The 20,358-nt window shown below is 41.3% G+C and overlaps 1 protein-coding gene across 1 annotated transcript in view; it reads left to right on the top strand.

Moving 5' to 3' along the window:
* Positions 1-20,358, top strand: part of MAN1A2 (mannosidase alpha class 1A member 2) — a 151,005-nt gene that overhangs the window by 125,497 nt on the left and 5,150 nt on the right. The window contains exons 11-12 of the mRNA XM_005506260.3: positions 6,819-6,991; positions 16,981-17,096. Coding sequence (XP_005506317.1) covers positions 6,819-6,991; positions 16,981-17,096 — 289 coding nt within the window. The remainder of the gene's footprint in view (positions 1-6,818; positions 6,992-16,980; positions 17,097-20,358) is intronic.

Below are 20,358 nucleotides of genomic sequence, written 5' to 3'. Positions count from 1 at the left end.
CCCAGGGTTGCTCATAATAAGCTGCAGTATATGTATGGTTTTATAATATATTAGTGTAAAAATACTACTTTATGAAGCAACCTAAATTTCCGTAAGGGCTGAGAGTGAGGAAAAAACCCCTTCTGTTTCAAGGTCTAGGGTCAGCAAAATCAAAACAGAATTTCACATAACAAACACACTTCTGGAACAGAAGACCATTGTATTGCCAACTGTCAGTAACCTTTTGCATGTGTTGCAAGTATGAAAGCCTGTTTAAAAAAAAAGGGGGGGGGGAATTTTTTAAAAAAATATATACACAAAGCATCAAGCAAACTAAATTCTATATATGCTACTATTTGTCTTTAAAGTAATGTTATGGTATAAATCATGAAATACCAAGTCCAGAAATCCTTGTTTGAAATTGTGCTTTCCATGGCTTGCATAAATAAATAAACAAGAGATCCATGGTGACATGACAGATGATTCAGGGTCCAGGATTTATGAGTAGTAGTTGTTTCAGATAGATTTCACTGGAGTAACTTAGATCTGGGCAGATCAGCAGTGTGATAAGTAAAATGCTCTTGTCTTGCAATGACAGTCCATATGTCTATTTAGAATTCAGGTGATTTTCTGCTATGACATTTGTGGCTGGAGGTTTTTGATGTACTAGGATTTTTTTAAGGCGACAGTATCCTCTTGAGTCACTTTTCCCTCTCATATATTACCCCGTGTCTTCTGACAAACTCAATCACCCTCTGTAAGGCTGAGCATTTGTGGTTGACTTCAGCCTGCTTTAATGAAACAAGACTTTATTTTGCCAAGCTAATATAGCCCTTTCAGTTATTCTTGTCTGTTTGCCTCTCTGCTTCATTTACTTGCCTTTGGGGCCGCGGTTATCACAACTGATGTGCAAAGTCACCTGTTGAATTATGATTGCCCAGAATCTCATCATTTCTAAGGCTACCTTTGTGGTCCCTTGGATGCATTTGCTTCTGTTGATGGATTCTAAGACCCTTAGGATTTTAGGTTATTATGAATCTTTCTCTGCTTTCTGGTCTGCCCCTTGATATCAAGCATTCTGTCGCCATCCAGTTTGTGCTCTCAGCAGTTGGTCTTCGTGGTGTTTAGGTGCCGTTTCCCCAGCAGGCAGTTAGACCTTCCTCTCCCAGCTGTGATAAGGGGAGGAGTAAATTGCATTGCAGGAATCCCACACAATCCCCACTGGGTTACAGTGCTCCCAAACATGCTGTAATCCATTCCCCAACTTAAATACTTCTTCTAGGTTCCCCAGACTCATGATTGAAAGATGTGTGTTTCGCCACATACTGTTTGTGGAAGACCGAGGACCACGCTGCAGATACAAAAGCATCCTGCTTTTTCACCTCTTCACCAGTGAAAAAATATCCTCTGCTGCCTGTCCTTTCTTTCCATTTTGGCAACAGCAATCACTTTGGCATGTAAGCAGCAAAAGTTGCCATGTGGTCGTAGATTTACACAGTAATGTTGCACTCTGACTAATTTGCCTTATCCTTGGCATGCTTGGAATGACAGCTTTCCCCTGACATTTTGGGTATTCCTTAGTCCCTTGCTGTGTGTGTCAGTGATCCCTTGCAGGTTTTTTGGATGGTCACAAGTGCATCATAGGGGCTTGCTGAAGATCTTAGGACATTTCTTGGTTGAAAGTGTGGCATCAGTCTAGCACTCCCTGTGGGATGTCTTTCCAATTCACCAATTGGAGGAAGATGGTGAAGACGTGATTCTGATCTGCCTCTGAGCAAGAGAGAGCTGTTTCCAGGATCCATTTAACTTGACAACCTGAAACCCTGAGGCTTTTCCTCTCTTCAGGAAATTTTGAATACATGTGGCATCTCTTGGAAACACCAAGGACTTGAAATGGCTTATTGACTGTCGAAGTCAAAAACATTAACTGTAACCAGAATAATTTTGTGATATGTAATCTGTTTAGGATATGTAGTCTGCTTATAAGAATGTCTCTGCTTTCTACCTACTCTGCTTACTTCTGTATCATAACCTGTTGATAGATTATTGCTGCAGTCATCCTAAATTTCCCATCCTATGACAGGAGATTTCAAGATTTTTCTGTAGTCTAGAGTGCTCTCTCTTTGGAGAGAAGATTGGGAGAACCAAAAATAGAAGGTGTGTTCTGATCTGTATGCCCATGGCACAGCTGGAGTCATAATGCTGTCAGTGGGCATTGATGAGGCTAAAAGAATACAGCCTCGTGCTCATGGTGTGAGGTTTCCTCAGTGTTTAAACTATGGTGTGGACTGCATATCTTGAGGTATTCCAGTTATTGGGGATTAGTTCTTTGGTTTACATACTTAACATGTACCACTGAGAAACATGGTAAAGGCATAAAATAACTGGAAATGCAAAAGCCATGAACTGTAATGAAGAAAGATTTCCAATGAAATTGAATTAATAGAACACTAACAAATTCATCTGAATAATTAGCTTTCATTGGTATTGTAGGCATTAGATTAATAAGCAAAATTATCTGTATAGAATAGAATCATTTTGGTTGGAAAAGACCTTTAAGATCAAGTCCAGTTGTTAACCTAGCACTGCCAAGTCCACCACTAAACTGTGTCCCCAGGCACCATGTTTACACATCTTTTAAACACCTCCAGGCGTGGTGCCTCAACCACTTCCCTGGGCAGCCTGTTTCAATGGCCAACAACCCCTTCTGTGAAGAAATGTTTCTTACTATCCAATCTAAACCTCCTCTGGCACAACTTGCGGCCATTTTCTCTCACCTTATCACTTGCTACTTGGGAGAAGAGACCAATGCTACATGCTCCGTGCTACAACCTCCTTTCAGGTAGTTGTAGAGAGCGATAAGGTCTCCCCTCAGCCTCCTTTTCTCCAGGCTAAACAGCCCCAGTTCCCTCAGCTGCTCCTCATCAGACTTGTGCTCCAGACCCCTCACCAGCTTCGTTGCCCTTCTCAGCGCTCTCTCCAGCACCTCAATGTCTTTCTTGTAGTGAGGGGCCCAAAACTGAACACAGGATTTGAGGTGCAGCCTCACCAGTGTGGAGTACAGGGGAATGATCACTCCTCTAGTCCTGCTGGCCACACTATTGCTGATACAGATTGGCAGCATATGCTGATGTACAGCGCATGGTATTTTTAGTAAAATATTATTCCTTATACATAATTTTCCTAGCCATTAGCCAATAATGTGTAAAGTATTGACTGACTGGAGACAGATCACATAAGCATAAAGGTTTCTGCATGTCTTTAAAGTTTCTAACAAGAACTGTCTGCAGAATCTGGGTACGGCATTTGCTGGTTTTATACATGTGACAGTTCCAATGCAGAATAAGCTGGATGACTAAGATTTCAGCTGAGACATTCTCAGGGTATAAGCAGATGCTGTTTCTATCCCAATACTCTCCGTAAGCAGCTAAATGGGTGAAGATGATAATCATTACTTTTTTTGTGAGAAGTATAAAATAACAATGTACATGGATGGAATGGTTCCGTGAGTCTCAAAAAAAGTATCTGGGAGAGTCTCTTCCTCAAATTTTATGAGAATTAGAACCTAGAGAGTATTATTATAATTATGAATCCTTTCTTACCTTCAGGAATTTTTTTGCTAGATTGACTGTAGTCTTAAAGGAACACACAAGAAAAACAATATTTTCAAAATTATTTCTAAAATCAGATCGGTATGTATCTGGAAGTTTGAGGATTTGTTCTTATTTTCAGCAGTGCTAAATACGGCTCCCATTTAATTCAACTTTAAATCAGTTAAAATCTCTTTTTAAGTGGTACTGGTTTAGCTTTGCAGTTTTGAACCGTGATATGAAATTGTTTCTCATCTGCTCTCCCTGAGTAGAAATACAGTCTGCCAGCTCCACTAGTACTAAATTAACTGGATTAAAATGTGACCTAGCATTATAAAACGGCCTTAGATGTTTTTTTGCTTAGAAGAATGTTTCCCCCAAAAGGTGCTATGTGCATAGTAGCTTCTTTACTTCAGTCAGCTATTAACAGGAGTGCTGTGATTAATTTTACATCCTTGGTTTCATGGTTTCAGATAAAAATTCAATGGGATTGTGACGATCTGCAGTGATAACCCATCCTCTGAGTGGTGTAATTTCTGGGAGTGCCAGTAACATTAAAAGTAGATTGAGAAATTATTGAAGATTTAATGCACTAGCAGGCTACAAAGCAAAAGATAGTGTCACAGTTCCTGTAGGTGATGCATCACCAGAACTGCCTAAAATCCAGCTTCTTCAGTCGATAAGATTAATATAGCTGACAGAGTTTACCTGATTTCCAAAAGGCTTTTTTCAAAAGTTCTCTACTAGGGCCTTTTAAGGTTATGAAGCAGCAAGTACCTGCATGGAGAAAACCACGGTTGTAGTATAATAAATAGGGTACAGGCAAAGAATCAACTCTTGCAGTGGATAAATGGTGGTTAACCAGTGGTACTCTGCTACATTTTTACATATATTTATGTATATATGTTTACAAATGTATATTATATCTACACTTTGTTTTAGTATGTGTATATACAAATAAAATATGTGTACGTTATATATCTATACATATATACACACATACAAATTATTAGGAAAAGGGCAGGAACAGTAAGGCAAGTGTGCTGATACTAAAGGCTTTTTTTAAAAAGCTATTCGGGATAGCAAGGATGAAAGAAAGATGAAAAGTTGCACAAGAACCTTATGAGGTTAAGTAATTGCATAATAAATTACCAAATTAAATGCAGTGTAGTTAAATGCAAGTGAGGCACCTATGAAAAAATTATTCCTAACCTCACATATAAAATTATGAGCTCTTAACTGACCATTACAACTCAGGAAATTGCTCTTGAGATTGTGAAAATGTCAGCTCAGTGGCAGTTAGGAAAAACAAAGTGAGAAATAACAAAATAGAAAACGCCATTATGTCACCGTATTAATCTTGTCCACACGTTTAGTTCTGTATTCAGGCTGGTCCTGACATTTTACAAGGAATATCGTAGAACTGAAAGAGTTTCAGAGAAAGGCTAGAAGGAAAACTAAAGGTATGGAACAGTTTCCATTCAAGGAACAACTGAATTGGGTAGTAGTCTTTAGTGCAGAAGTGTTTAGGTGGCTACAAAAATCAGCAGGGGACTGGAGGGAGTGGTAGGAATCAGTTATTCACTCGCTTCTCCAAGAGAAGACCTAGGAGCTATTAAATGAGTCTAGTAGGAACCAAGCTGAAAACTAAAAAGAACAAAAAAAACCCAGGTTCTACACTGAAGAAATAGTAGAGAGAAGTAGTAGAGATGTGGAACTCATCACCAGAGGTTGTTTTGGATACATAAAGAGTACATAAGATTAAGGAAACACCAGATAAGTACTTGGAAAAATATCTGCTAAGAATTACTGACCACATTAAAAAGTCTGTAGTTTGGGAGCAGTCTTGAGCTCAAAAAAACTCAAGACTGGTAGAGAAGCTGGGAAAAGGTATCATATATAATTGGCCTGTTCTTCTTCTTCCTCATCCTTGCCTGATTTTGGCCACTGTTGGAGACATGATACTGGACCAGATGAACTTTCTTCTGATGCAGTATGGCCATTCTTATCTTCTTAAATCTGGATACGTAGAACTTTATATCTAATGTCACTGATTTCTGCAGTGAAAATTGTAGGGTTTTTTTTTACTGAAACAGGTAAAATGGCTCATTTTGAGAAAAACTATAATAAACATTTATTGATGGAGTTTTCCTTATACCATGTGTGTGGCTGAAGCACACTGTGGTGTGCTTTTCTGTTCACATCCAGAGCCATACTCCCTCAAAACAAAAAGTTTAAGGAACTTTTTTAGATATTTTTTTTGCTGGGGCACACACTGAGAAGTGCTTATACTTTTCATTGTGGTGTTCTAAGGTTCCCCTTTCAGACTCACGAGACCGTGGTTAATTTGAGCCTCTAGCTTATAGGAATCACATGGTTAATCACTGTGATAATTTTTAAAGCTTGAGTGCAGCTTCAGAGTTCAGCACCTTGAGAAGTCTCTGCCAAAGAAAAGGGTGGGGTGCAGCTGTAGATAAGAGTGCATTATTTATGTCAAATTTAAGTAATAACATGGAGCAATATAATAGAAAGACATGTAATTGCATCTTCGCATTATAGACAGTTTTTCTACAGGTTTTTCTACAGGTTTTATATGAATAGTCTTTCAGATACTGGCACAGGTCCATTACAGCATCCTTTAAGGGCTGAAATAGTGAATCTCTTAGTTCAGGGATTTATTTTCAGGTGTGGCTAAGTTTTCATTGCCTGGTTGCAAACTCTTTATTTGAGGTTCACATTACAAAGCACATCAGTTACCGTGGCCTGACGGCACTTCCCTAAACCAAGAGAGTTTGGATAAAGATGCGGGTTATTTGAGGTGATGGTACCTGGTTTTGTCTAATCTCTTTTCCTGCTGCGCTGGGTGGGATCAAAGGACATCAAAACCGTTGACCCCCTCCCTTTTTTGTTGTTGTAAAAACTGTTGTTGGTCACTGTAATTCTTTAATTTTATCCTATAATTGAATGTTTAATGTGTTTCTATTCTTAGTGTTTTATTAGTTTTCAAGAGGATTACTGCACTCCTGTAAAGACAGGTAGTTTTTGCACAAGAACAGGATAAATTATTCATAAGAAAAATTACAGGTCTCAGCAATAGGAAATATTTATGAGACTGCTTAAAGACAAGGTAATTTCTGATTTTCTCGCATGCTTGGGCTATAGCAGTCTCCTAGCCACCCTTCCTGCAAAGATTAGTAAGGAATAATTTTTTTCTTGTTATTTTTTTTTCTTTTCTCCTTTCCTATGCAGCATTAAAGCTGGGTCCAGAAGCATTCAAATTTGATGGTGGCGTAGAGGCGGTGGCAGTGCGGCAGAATGAGAAGTATTACATCCTAAGACCAGAGGTGATTGAGACCTACTGGTATATGTGGAGATTCACCCACGATCCCAAGTACAGGCAGTGGGGCTGGGAGGCAACCCAGGTAAATGTATTAATTAGCTGTTAGTAAATTAATTCTATGTGTTTTCCTTTTGTAGTCACTTTCATCTCGTGGTACTGAAACACTTCAAATGATAATTGATTTTCACTACTTCCTTTTTAATCAGGTTACATACAGAGGTATATGCAGTTATTCCTGTTTTGCAACTGCTGAAACATGCACAGATGAGAGATGTGTTCAGCATTATACAGCTGATGAGTTTTAGGCGTGGAAATAGAATCTGCTGGTTATGACTCCCACTGTTATCAGTAGTCCACAGGCCCTAAGAGAGGTAATTTATCCTGGGAAGTGAAAGTGTATTATAAATAACTTCATTAAGCATGTTTTAGCACTCAGGTTAGGTTAAAAGACAAAGCTATTCTAATTTTTTTTCTTGGTCAGCTATTAAGGCACAAGTGATTGGACAAGTGTTCTCAGACAGTTTGTAGACTAGAGAGCATGTATATAGGTAGATGTGCATTGGTATGGCTCTTTCTTTTCTTAGTTGTCTGATTTGAAGGAAAAAAATTGCCGGTCATTTTACATTTACTCAATTATAACAAAAAATTACATCCCTAGAAGCAGACTAGAAAGACGTGAATAAAGTAATGGCACTTAACGCAAAACTTTAAAATTGTTGCTAAGGTATTTTAGAGATTGTTGCCCTTTTCTTTTTATAGCTGCTTTCCTGGTTTTAAGTCTAGTTGTTCTACGTTTTAATCAAAGTCCCAAGCATGAAAATGCTTTTGAGTCTTTCTCATTGGAAATGCTTGTAATGGTCTACAGAAGCCGAGGTTCATTGCAAGACACTTAACGCAGATCTGTGCTCATGGCCTTCCTTCGTTCATCCTTTGTACATAGATGGGTAACTCCTTTGTCTGGTAGTCATATTATGGGCGGTATGAATAACTAGGTTTCGTTTTCACAAGACAATATATTATTCTAATTGTAGGACTTATTTTTAATCCCCAAAAGACTTCTTTTAAATGATTCCTAGGGCTGAACTTCAGAGCCTTTTTTGGTTTTGCGTTTCTCACTGCTTCCACCTGCTGGTCTGTACCGAGGGTGTGCAAAACGGATTTTCCAGCCGACCAGATTTCCAGTCATCTTCAAGATCTGTGGATTACTACAGCTCCACCACTTCCCTGCTAGGAGCTTCAGCAGTCTTTGGAAACATAGCTCAAGTCTAGTTGTGGAGATGTGAATAAACATTAAAAATAACAAGACACTAATGAAATATTTTGAGTACAGCCAAAAGAGATGAGGGAAGAGATGAACTAAGAGCCTGGAGAAACTTTGTTCTGCAAGTGAAAACCAGTTTCGCTCCAGAGGCAAGAGAGGCAGAAAAAGTACTTGGAGCAAGAGATCTGTTGGGAAGTCTGTATTTGTCAGGTGGAGGATAGTTAAGGCAAGTTCAGAATACTTAGCTGAGCTGATTCCTGTCCTTCCCTCAGCACAGTTACAATCACACAGGAGATTTCAAGTTTTTTAACATTGGTTCTTAGTCTTTGTTAGGTTTTGCATTGTAGACTTTCTTGTTATAACCAACATTATGTTATTCTAGAGAGAGGCTCCACATTTGCGTTCCAGAATACATTGCCACTCTCTCCAAAACATCAAACATTGAGTCACATCATCCCTCCTGCCCAAGTGACGCATGTTTCTAATATGACAAATGAACGGATTTATTAAACTACTCCTTGCCAGTGTTTGTACTAGAGGTGCTTGCTGATCTAACACCAGCTCCTGTCACAGGCTATGGCTGGATGATCCAAGCTGAGATTGTGTCCTTTGTTACTAGGTTAAAGAATATACAAATGTAATTTTTTTAGACCAGGATCTGTCTCTTAAGCATACTGCAAATCGTATCTTTTGAATTGCACTTTGTCCCATTTTCTCTATTTGCCTTCGTATCTTAGTCCCGATTAATACTTTCAAACCAAACCCTCCCTCTCTCCTCCCCCACCTCCAATTTTCTGTGTGCAGGGTAGGATTTTATTTTGTCCTTCTGTCAACCTGCATCAAAGTTGTGTAAATCAAGCAGCCCACACGCTTAACTGCCTCTGTGCTTACAGAGTACATTTTTGCTTGCTTTCTCAATAAAGAGTTCCTTTATTCAACATAGCTGTAAAATATTCTTGAACTTCGTAAATCCTCCCTCCCTCCCACAATTAGAGATTTTTTTGCCCCTACCATCATACTAACACAGAAGCTCAGGAAGCTTTTTGTTTCCCATGGTTTTCTTGTCCCTGCATACAGATAATAAATTCTTGTGTTTACTCCTCACACCTACTCAATGCTTTCCCTTCTTCCCTACCACACACAGCTCTGGTTGTGTTTATTCCTCCATTTAAAAATAGAGAAGAATCTGGTATGACCCACAGAGCAGTTGGCTTGCTGCTCCTGTACAACACTGTTTTTGCTTTCCTTTTGCCTTTCAAACACTGAAGCATGCTTTGAAATCTGTATTACAAAGTTGTCATGGTGAATGATATTTTCCTCCTCAGAATTCTAGTAGTTGTTTTAAACTTTTGGAGAGACTGAGTTCTGTTTCTGAGTTCTAAATGGTTTTATTTTTTACATCAAACCTGATGTAACCTGATGTTTGATGACTGAGTTCTTGGTGGTCTCCCTTGTTTGCTTTTTTGAGTGGATGAATACGTCCCTACCCGAATGGATTGGGTTAGTTCACTGATACTTTAGAGGTCTGTGTCTGTCATTTTAAGAACTCTTCAGATATGAACCAGCCAGTATACATTGCAGAGCCACCTGGCTTTTAAGTATACCACATTACTTAAGTTTCTTTAGCACTTCCAGCTCAGATCTCTGTCTGCCTTTTATCAATAGGAATTTGCACAGAGGGCTGGATTGTGTATGTGTGGGGGTAGATCTTTGTACTGGACTTTCTTTTATCTGTTTCACCACTGGCAGCTTCTTTTTGACTTTATAATCTAGATTTTTGGACAAAACTTGGGCATTTTAGTGCAGGTATTGTGCTTTGATCAAGGCCTGCTTTGCCACATCTTTCCAAATCCAGTGTCTGTGGGGGGAAAATTAGGAAGTTGAAAGTTATATTTCCTCAGTGATCCCAAATCTCTGTGACAGGGTCTTTATCTCTTTCCTGATTTAAATACATGAATAAGCTAATTCTCCCTAATACTATACTTAGCACTAGAGACAACATCAATCTCAATTGTTTTGAGCCAGCTTAATTGGATTATGGTATGCTGGAGGGCTGGCTGAAGTGTCACAGAAATATGCATGCAAGATATTTAGGGTAAATACAGAAAATTACTAAAATCCTTTTTAGGCTAATTATTTGAAAGCAATGAGAGCCACCACCTCACAATAGGAATGTAAAGCCAATTACTGATCTGAGCTGTTTGAATGAAGGGTTCAACTGTTAGTTGAGGACTTGCGTATCTGACTAGGGAGGATTGCACCAGAGAGGCTGCAGAGTTCATTCAGAGTTTCTGTTTACAGTGAAAATAATATATAAGACTTCACGTTCTGGCTAGCCAGGCAAAGAGAGGATTGACAGTAAGATGGAGTGGAAAGACCTATAGCTCTCTGCTTAGTGAAGCAAAATAGAGAAGAGCCAGGCGAAGGTTGAAGGTGAAAGAAACAGGGTTTCAGAGTTCATGGGTTGAAAGCTGTGAGCACCACAGAGAGATGTTTTGGGAGGTAAGCTGGTGAAGAAACTGGCACGCTTTTTATGAGCGTGTTGGCATAGTTAAGAATAGTCACACACGCAACCACAAAAACACGCTCAGAATAACTGGGGGAGCTGGGGTCCAATCTAGAGGCACCTCCAACTTCAGTTCTAAAGAACATAGATCAACTCTGAACTCCCTGTATATCACAGGCCCTCAAATTTCACTTTCCATCATTTTTTAACCGAGACACTTGTATTTGGCAAGATTACACTATTGCATATTCTTCTGTTCTACTCCTGATTTGAATAAAGGGAACTGGGAAATCCACTTTTGATAGTTCGTTCCATTGTTGAATTACTTGTGCTGTTAAAAATATATGCTTTATTTCCCATTTAAATTTGTCTAGTTTCAGCTGCCAATCACTGGATTTTCCTATTACTTTCTCTACCGTGTTAAAATATCTTTTATTCCCACATGTTTTCTTTCCAAAGGGTTTGCATGGATTGTAATAAGCTTAGTACTGAGTCTACAAAGGTGCTCAACAAATTGTATTGTCTCCCACTGTAAAGCATTTTCTCCAAATGTCTGCACCCACGTCAGTTCATCATCTTTTAAAAAAATGCTAGAATTGCACATTCCAGTTTTGACTTTACCCAGAGCCCTGTGCAAAAGTAAAATTATATCCCTGCTACTGGTTGCTATCCCTGTGTGTGCACCTGCCACAACATCCTAGCAGGAACTCGTGCTGGATTGTCCTGTGGGACCACTGAGTTTTTTTAAGTGTCTCTACTTTCTGGGCTAATTTGGTTCTGCAGCTACACAGCTTTCATGTCTAGATTTAGGATTATCTGTCTGGCTGCATGAAACTCATTTTGTTTGGGCCCCAGTTACCACCAGATTGCACTGTCACAGATCTACTGTATCTACTACCTGCAGTCTCCAGAATAAACAAGTTGTTTTCTTGGGCTGACTTGGGGATTCAGTTCTTGAGGAAGAAGGGAGACAGTGTACTAATAGTGGTCGCATTTGATCCTTCTTTTCATTTTGCCCACCAGCAAGTTTCTCCTGTCCAAGCTGTGGCACGCAGTGTCAGGGCTACTGGATTGTTGACCAGAGGAACCACCTGCAAGATCAGACTTTGCATCCTGGAAATTCTGGCAGGATTGTAACCCCCCACCATCTTACCATGTTCCAGACCTGAGACAAGGTCGTGTTCTGCAATATTATAAAAAGGGAATAGCAGCAAGAGGAGACAATTTCCTGCCTACAAAACAAAAGTGCTTTGGCTCTTGTTTATTCATATAACACCTGCCTAGCGGCTGTAGGACTTGTGGGGAGAAATGTGCAAAATTTTCCATAAACAGCGTATGTATTATTTCTTCAGAAATGAGCCAAACAATTTTTTTCTTTTCATTTTGGGGGTTTTTTTTTGGTGTTTTGTTGTGATTGTTGGTTGGTTGGTTCATTGTTTGGCTGCCATGTGATAGCTAGCGTCACTTGTGGTGTGCAAGAGCATGCAGGTAAAGAGATTGTCATGTGTGTGATGCTGTTAAGCTGGATGTGTCACATACACCTTTCTTTCCAGACTATAGAGAAAACCTGGTCAACCCAAATCCCAACATGTGAGTAGTCTCAGTGTAACCCTAGCCTGCACCACAAACAGAATCTGGAAATAATTCATCCAGACTCTTTGACCTTTTAAACTCAAGTCCCAACAAAAAAGTGTTTCCATCGGAACTTGGAGAAAGCTCCGCTTCAGATAAGGAATTACAGCAACAATTAGATTTTGCCATGAAAGACAGTACCTTTCTTGGCATAAGCCATTCTAGTTACATCCTTTTGCCAGTCTCTTCTCTTTCTTCTTTAAAAATCTTGGTTTTTAAAAATTCAAAAGAGCTTTGTACGGTCTGGATTATTCTTTGGTCCATGAAAAACCTCACATTTCCACAGGGTAAGAGTGTATACTAGGAGGTGGTTAGCTCTAGTACCTGATGTGCTGTCACTTACTGTCCTAGGTATCTTGTTCATTTGCCTTTTCACGTTTCTTCCTGATTTCAGTGATGGCATCTGCCAGCATTCTTCATGCTTTTGTTAAATGGAAAATTCTCCTTTGTTTCCCAGTATTTCTAGTAATGTGAAGGCCATCCTAAGGACCTTGAAGAGTTAATTTTGATTGAATTTATTTTCTCTGCATAAAAAGAGACATAATTCAAAACTTATTTGCTCCCCTGCCTTGACTCCCCTCAGCTTCTGTTGAGTATAACTAGCAAAAAACAGAATTAATGAAAATCTGGGCCTAAAGCACCATGTGGAGAGAAACTTCATACGGGTTAACGGGCTGAATCACAGATTACTGAATTACAGGTGGCTACGTTCAGTAGTTGGTGATGACAGACATCCTGAGCCAAATATTTTTCTTCATCACTGTGCCGTTTCTGTCCCTGCATGAATCTATTAAAAGAGTTGGTGTCTGCTGAGGAAGCACTGCCAAAGCGGCAGGGAAGCATAAATAACCTGTGAATCATTTCAGAGTCGTTTCTTTGGGGCCAGTTTTAATGGCTGATATCCTTGTGTGCTGTAAGGTCATGCATGTGAGTGGAATAATGAAAGTGTAGGCAAGAGGTGCTCTGAGCTACTAACTCGTTCTTTCCAGTCTCCTCCTCTTCCGTTGTGCTTTTTGCAGTACTGTGTTGGAGCTGCCTAGGTGGGTGGATCCATTGTGGATCCATTCGCACCTTTCTGCATGGAATGTTTGTGGATTTATACTCTATGCTTTAAAGATAAAGAGCTCTTCTGCAGTCCCTCACACAAGCTGATTTGAGTTTCAGCTCTGTAAAGGGGAAATGCAGAGGAGCACATGTACAACCAATGCGCGCAGCATGGGGAATAAGCAGGAGGAGTTAGAATCCTGTGTTCGGTCAGGAGATTATGATCTGGTGGCAATTACAGAAACATGGTGGGACAGTTCACATGACTGGAATGTGGTCATGGATGGCTATGCCCTTTTCAGGAAAGACGGGCCAGCCAGACGTGGTGGTGGAGTTGCTCTCTATGTGAGAGAGCAACTACAATGTACTAAATTCTGCCCAGGAGTGAATGACGAGCGAGTTGAGAGTGTATGGGTCAGGATCAAGGGGCAGGCTGGCAGGAGTGACACTGTTGTGGGCGTCTGTTACAGGCCACCAGATCACGCTGAGGAAGTTGATGAGGCCTTCTATGGGCAGTTGAGAGTGGCCTCACAGTCACAGGCCCTGGTTGTTGTGGGGGATTTTAACTTCCCTGATGTTTGCTGGAAGGACCATTCAGCCAGCCAGCCACAGTCCAGGAGGTTCCTCCAGTGCATTGATGATAACTTCCTCATGCAGATGGTGGAGGAGCCGACTAGGAGAGGTGCACTGCTGGATCTCATCCTCACTAACAAGGAGGGTCTGGTCGAAGAAGTAAAGGTTGAGGGCTGCCTGGGTTGCAGTGACCATGAGATGGTGGAGTTCAGCATCTTGTGTGGCAGGAACAGAAGAGCAAGTAGAATTGCAAGCCTGGACATTAGCAGGGTTAACTTTGGCCTTTTCAAGCAATTGCTGGGGGAAATCCCATGGGCAAGGCTGCTTGAAGGAAAAGGGGCCCAAGATAGCTGGATTGCATTCAGAGATTGCTTCTTCCACGCTCAGGATCAGAGCATCCCCACACGAAGGAAGTCAAGGAAGGGAGCCAGGAGGCCTGCGTGGTTGAACAGGGATCTGTTGGGTATGCTCAAGCAGAAGAGGAGAGTTTACAGGTCATGGAAGCAGGGGCTGGCCACTTGGGAAGAATATAAGGCTGCTGTTAGAGGATGTAGGAAGGCAGCTAGGATAGCCAAGGCCTCCTTAGAATTAGAGCTGGCGAGAGGGGTCAAGGACAGCAAGAAGAACTTTTTCAAATACATAGCAGATAAAACTAATACCAGAGGCAACGTAGGCCCACTAATGAATGGGGTGGGTGCCCTGGTGGCAGAAGATACAGAGAAGGCAGAATTACTGAATGCGTTCTTTGTCTCTGTCTACTCTGCCGGAGGCTGTCCTGGGGAGCCCTGTACCCCTGAGACCCCGGATGAAGCCAGGTCAATGGAGGAGTTTGCTTTAGTCGATGAGGACTGGGTTAGGGAGCAATTAAATAGTCTGGACATCCATAAATCCATGGGTCCAGATGGGATGCATCCGCGGGTCCTGAGGGAGCTGGCTGAAGTCATTGCTGGACTGCTCTCCATCATCTTTGCCAAGTCTTGGGAAACGGAAGAGGTGCCCGAGGATTGGAGGAAAGCAAATGTCACTCCAATCTTCAAAAAGGGCAAGAAGGAGGACCCGGGTAATTATAGACCGGTCAGCCTCACCTCTGTCCCTGGGAAAGTAATGGAACAGCTTATCCTTGGTGCCAATCTCAAGGCATATCAAGGATAAGAGGGTTATTAGGGGCAGTCAGCATGGCTTTACCAAGGGTAAGTCATGCTTGACCAACCTCATAGCCTTTTATGAGAATGTAACAAGGTGGATGGATGATGGCAGAGCGGTGGATGTGGTCTACCTTGACTTCAGTAAAGCCTTTGACACAGTCTCCCACAGCATCCTCACAGCTAAGTTGAGGAGGTGTGGTGTAGACAATAGAGTAGTGAGGTGGGTTGCAAACTGGCTTAAGGAGAGAAGCCAGAGAGTGGTAGTCAATGGTGCGGAGTCTAGTTGGAGGCCAGTATCTAGTGGAGTGCCTCAGGGGTCAGTACTGGGGCCAATATTATTCAATGTATTCATTAACGATTTAAACGAGGGAATAGAGTGTACTAACAGCAAGTTTGCTGATGACACTAAGCTGGGAGGGGTGGCTGACACGCCAGAAGGCTGTGCTGCCATCCAGCGGGACCTGGACAGGCTGGAGAGTTGGGCGGGGAATAACCTAATGAAATTTAACAAGGGCAAGTGTAGAGTCCTGCATCTGGGCAGGAACAACCCCAGGTTCCAGTATAGGTTTGGAAATTACATATTAGAGAGCAGTGTAGGGGAAAGGGACCTGGGGGTCCTGGTGGACAGCAGGATGACCATGAGCCAGCACTGTGCCCTTGTGGCCAGGAAGGCCAATGGCATCCTGGGGTGTATTACAAGGGGGGTGGTTAGTAGATCGAGAGAGGTTCTCCTTCCCCTCTACTCCGCCCTGGTGAGACCCCATCTGGAATACTGTGTCCAGTTCTGGGCCCCTCAGTTCCAGAAGGACAGGGAACTGCTGGAGAGAGTCCAGCATAGGGCAACGAAGATGATTAAGGGAGTGGAGCACCTCCCTTATGAAGAAAGGCTGAGGGAGCTGGGTCTCTTTAGTTTGGAGAAGAGGAGACTGAGGGGTGACCTTATTAATGTTTATAAATATGTAAAGGGTGAGTGCCATGAGGATGGAGCCAGGCTCTTCTCGGTGGCAAACAATGATAGGACAAGGGGTAATGGGATCAAGCTGGAACACAAGAGGTTCCACTTAAATTTGAGAAGAAACTTCTTCTCAGTGCGGGTGACAGAGCACTGGAACAGGCTGCCCAGGGAGGTTGTGGAGTCTCCTTCCCTGGAGACATTCAAAACCCGCCTGGACACGTTCCTGTGCGACCTCACCTAGGCGTTCCTGCTCCAACAGGGGGATTGGACTGGATGATCTTTTGAGGTCCCTTCCAATCCCAAACATACTGTGATACTGTGATACAAGATGGAAATGTGGGGAGAAAGCAGCAGCTAAAAGTGTTTGTAAGATGAAATCAACAGTCCCTAAAGATGAGAACAGTATTTTATTCCTACTTCACTAAGTCCCTATGACTAGCTACTAGTCACAGAGTTCCTGTAACTCTTCAAACTCTTCCAGCTGCAAAATCCAGGGATATCTGTTGTCTTCCTATGCACTTCATAGCACATGTTGCATTGATTGTCTGATGGATGTTCTACTCAGTGTTACGTATGAGAAGCTGTACCCACTCAGAGCAAAAAGTCTGCAGAGTCCATGTCCTGCCATTAGTATCAGAAAACAATAAATACCCAGAAAAGAAAGTACTTTTCCCCAGAATACTCTTAGCATCTAGCAGTTTGCCAAATGTGGTATTGTTAGTAGCCTCAGAGGGATTTTACTTCTCTATGTATCCCATCTGTTTTCTTTTTTCTTTTTTATTTTCCTTTTGGTCAGCGTAAACTGTTAACATCCACAGCATATTCTGACGAGGAGATTCACAACAGGATAAGGCAGCATGGAAAGAGCTACCTCCTTTGTTGATCAAGCCTGATCCTTTAATGTTTCCAAATTTTGTTCTACCGTTAAATTCTCCTTTTCCTTTCCTCTTTGCAGGCAATTGACAAATATTGCCGAGTCAGTGGTGGCTTTTCTGGTGTCAAGGATGTCTATTCCTCCTCTCCTACATATGACGACGTACAGCAGAGCTTTTTCCTTGCTGAAACTTTGAAGTAAGTTCTCTTTACTCTTACATCTTCCTGTAAAAGCTAGTGTCTAAATTCTAGAAGAATACCGTGGCTCAACAAATAATCTGTTGTCTTCTCAGGGTGGTTTATGGTTAGAGCTGTAGAATGTGTTTCTCTATATGTTTCATTGAAAAGAAGTAAATGTCCATTGCGGCCTTGGATTATTTTTCTGTATTTATCTCATAGCATATTTTTCTACAATGCTTTTTGTTGTAAGGAAGAAGATCAGGCATATTTTATAATCTCTTACATCCTAAAATATTTTAAATTCAGTCACATCAGTAGGACACCCGTAGTCCATCCTGTAGAAGCTAATACATTCTGTTCCATATTAGTTCAAGGTAAAATGCTCAAAGTCATTGGTCTTCCACCATGTTTCTTTTTAATTAATAACAAAAGATTGCTATACTAGAATATGCCATAACCTCTATGCCATAACAATGAGAAAAACTAGTATAAAGATTTGAGTATGTTATGGAGATTTTATGAAGAGATCAATTTTTAAAAACTGAGCTGGTGTGTCATGGCTACTCATCTCCCTCATCATTGACACAAAACAGCTATCAAGAGCACTCATTTGTTACACAGTTGTGATCACTCTCTGATTTTGCCTATGAAGTAATGTCTCCTAATGTGTGACAATTTTCTTGATAGGTTACATCAACAAATTTGATAATACAGTTCTGACATTGAAACCTACCAAGATTCCTGTATTGCTTACCTTCCTGAAACCTTGTGAATTATGTATTTTTGAAGGAAAGTTGGCTATATTGCCTTCCCTCCCTGCCCCCCCTTTTTTTTTTCCTGAATAACAGTTTGGAGAATGTTTTATTTGCTTAAATCTATAGACAGAAGCCACTGCTGGCAGTGTGAATGAGCCCAGAGCAGCTATTAGGAGACTTAGTTGTTGCCTCTGCTTTTACATATCCATGCCACTTTCTGCCACTGTGTGATGGAAGGGATGATACATATATTGTTGCATAAACCTGTCAGCAACAAAGACTCATTAACTTGCCCTTTCTGTCTTTACAACCCAGTGATATGACAGAAAAAGTTATAACCATTTGGCAGTCTAGTGTGTCATGCAGGCTTTGCAGAATAAACAGGGTTTACAGTATTGGCAATATCAAGTTTTCAGGTTTTAGCTGTAGCTAATGTGTGTGAAGATTGATTTTGGGTACTGGTATCTCAAAATGCAGCAGGGAGAAAGCAGGTCCTGACAGTGGCAGTAGAGGTGCTTCAGGCAACACAAGGTGTTTCACTGGCAAGAAGGGGCACCAAGTTCATCACATGTAAGTGAAGAGTATGGCCATTCTGTCCATCTGCTGGCTCCTTACCAGACACCTCTACATAGTCACAATACTTTGTTTCCCTTTGTTATAATTACAGAAATAAGCCACTGCTGCTTTCTCTGTTGTCTTCATTGATTTTATTTTGGTTACTCTTTCAAGTTCATTTTCTGGAGCCTAAAAGCTGTACTCCCAAAGAGACAGGCAGCAGCTTCAAGCAGGTCCAGTCAGAGAAACAATACATCCCCAGGAGCTGATCTTATGTGATTGATCTGCCTATAAAAACCAAATCAGAGAATGAAATCTGCTCCTAAGGGATGTCTGTGGTGACAAGGCTGACCTTTGAAGTATGGCCAGAATCCTGTCTGCATCATAAATAATCACAAGGATATCTGGAAATTCACTGATGCACCGCGCAGTAACTGGATGTACTCTCTTGCAAGCATTGCAAAAGAAGGCACTTCTAGGGAAGAACTCAGAAATGCTTATTGGCTTTTGGTTTTGATGTTGATGCAATTGGCAGAGCCAAACCAGAAGCTGGTATCGCCTTGAGATAAAATACAGAACATGAGGTCAGGATAGCTCAAATGGCTATGAAAACGGAGACAGAAGGGTTGGGTGTGATGCCATGAGAAAAATTAAGATGTGCCTCAGAAGAGAGGCATAAAATGTGTGTTACAGAATGCCTGCTGTGATCTTTTCTGCTCTTGAGGATAACTTCTGCATCTTCATTCCCCTCAAATTCAAAATTTATACCTCTCCCAAATATGCATTGCTGCTGCTCAGATACTTTTGGTTTCTCAGAGATACTCAGCAAATTATGAGTGTTTGAGCAGTATGAGTGGCAAGAAGGTAGCTGTTGATGGGGAAGGAGCAAGATGTAGAAGTAGGTTCCTTAAGTTATTCAAAGGAAAAGTGTGAATCAACTGAGGAAAGTGAATTTGAGTAAGATGAAACATTGCTGCTGTGGTGAAAGAGTTTGGAGAGCTGTAAAGGGAGAAAGTAAGGAGGAAAGTAAAGGCATGATGCTTTAAAGGCAAATGAAAAAATGTAGAGAAAGAGACTAGATATGTGGGAGAAAACTGGATCATCTCAGCAAGAAATTGTTATCTGTAAACAGCTAATTGGTGGGGAAGAAAAGTAGAGCTTCACTGTAGGGGCTTTGCTGTGGATACAACCAGCAAATAAAAATGGGAGAACGATGAGGCAGCGACACATGACTGCACAGTCGACACTACCAGTGTCTGATTGAGAGACCGAAGTAACAGCAGCCTCGGCAGAGCGAAGGCAGAACAAGGTTGTGTGCACGTTCTGGATGTGACAGCGCCCACCAGCAGGAATGATACCCCTTCCTTGTCACACACTGCAAGACCTGTCATTTGCCAGATGGCAGGAAAGGAGGCTGATGGAGAAGCTGAAAGCTCCTGGACACCCGTGAGGTTACACTTACACTTGCACAGTCAGGTTTGCTGGAAGAAGGGAAATGCCGTTTGAATTTTAGCAACTGAGTTTCGAAGCCTTGACAAAGATCCCTGCCACCCATATCTCCTAGAAAGTATAGCACAGCCGCATTCAAAAGTGTATATTAAGAAAAAAAGGACCAAGAAATACTCTTCTTCCATGTATGTCCAGAAACCTTAACTTTGTGGCATGCTTTCTTTGCTCTGCATTGCTTTATGATGTACAACATTTATTAACCCCCTCTGCACAATATATTGACCCATTTCCTCCTGCCAGAAGGTGAACCAGCTTTCAGCACAATGATGACGAGTCAGATATCTGACATGGCTTAATGGCTTCTCTTGTGCTTTCTCAAAATCTTTGATTTGGATTTAAGAGGGTTAGTAATTTCCAAGTGGGTTCACTCTGTTAAGAACAATTTTTTGCCAACTTCTTCTATGTTCCCCTGTCCTCAAAATCCTTGTGCTTGGTATCTTGATGTTTGTCTCACATTGCAA

The sequence above is a fragment of the Columba livia genome, chromosome 1, assembly GCF_036013475.1.
Source record: "Columba livia isolate bColLiv1 breed racing homer chromosome 1, bColLiv1.pat.W.v2, whole genome shotgun sequence".
NCBI lineage: Eukaryota > Metazoa > Chordata > Aves > Columbiformes > Columbidae > Columba > Columba livia.
Note: the sequence above shows the minus strand (reverse complement) of the source record. Positions and strands in the feature narration are given on the sequence as shown.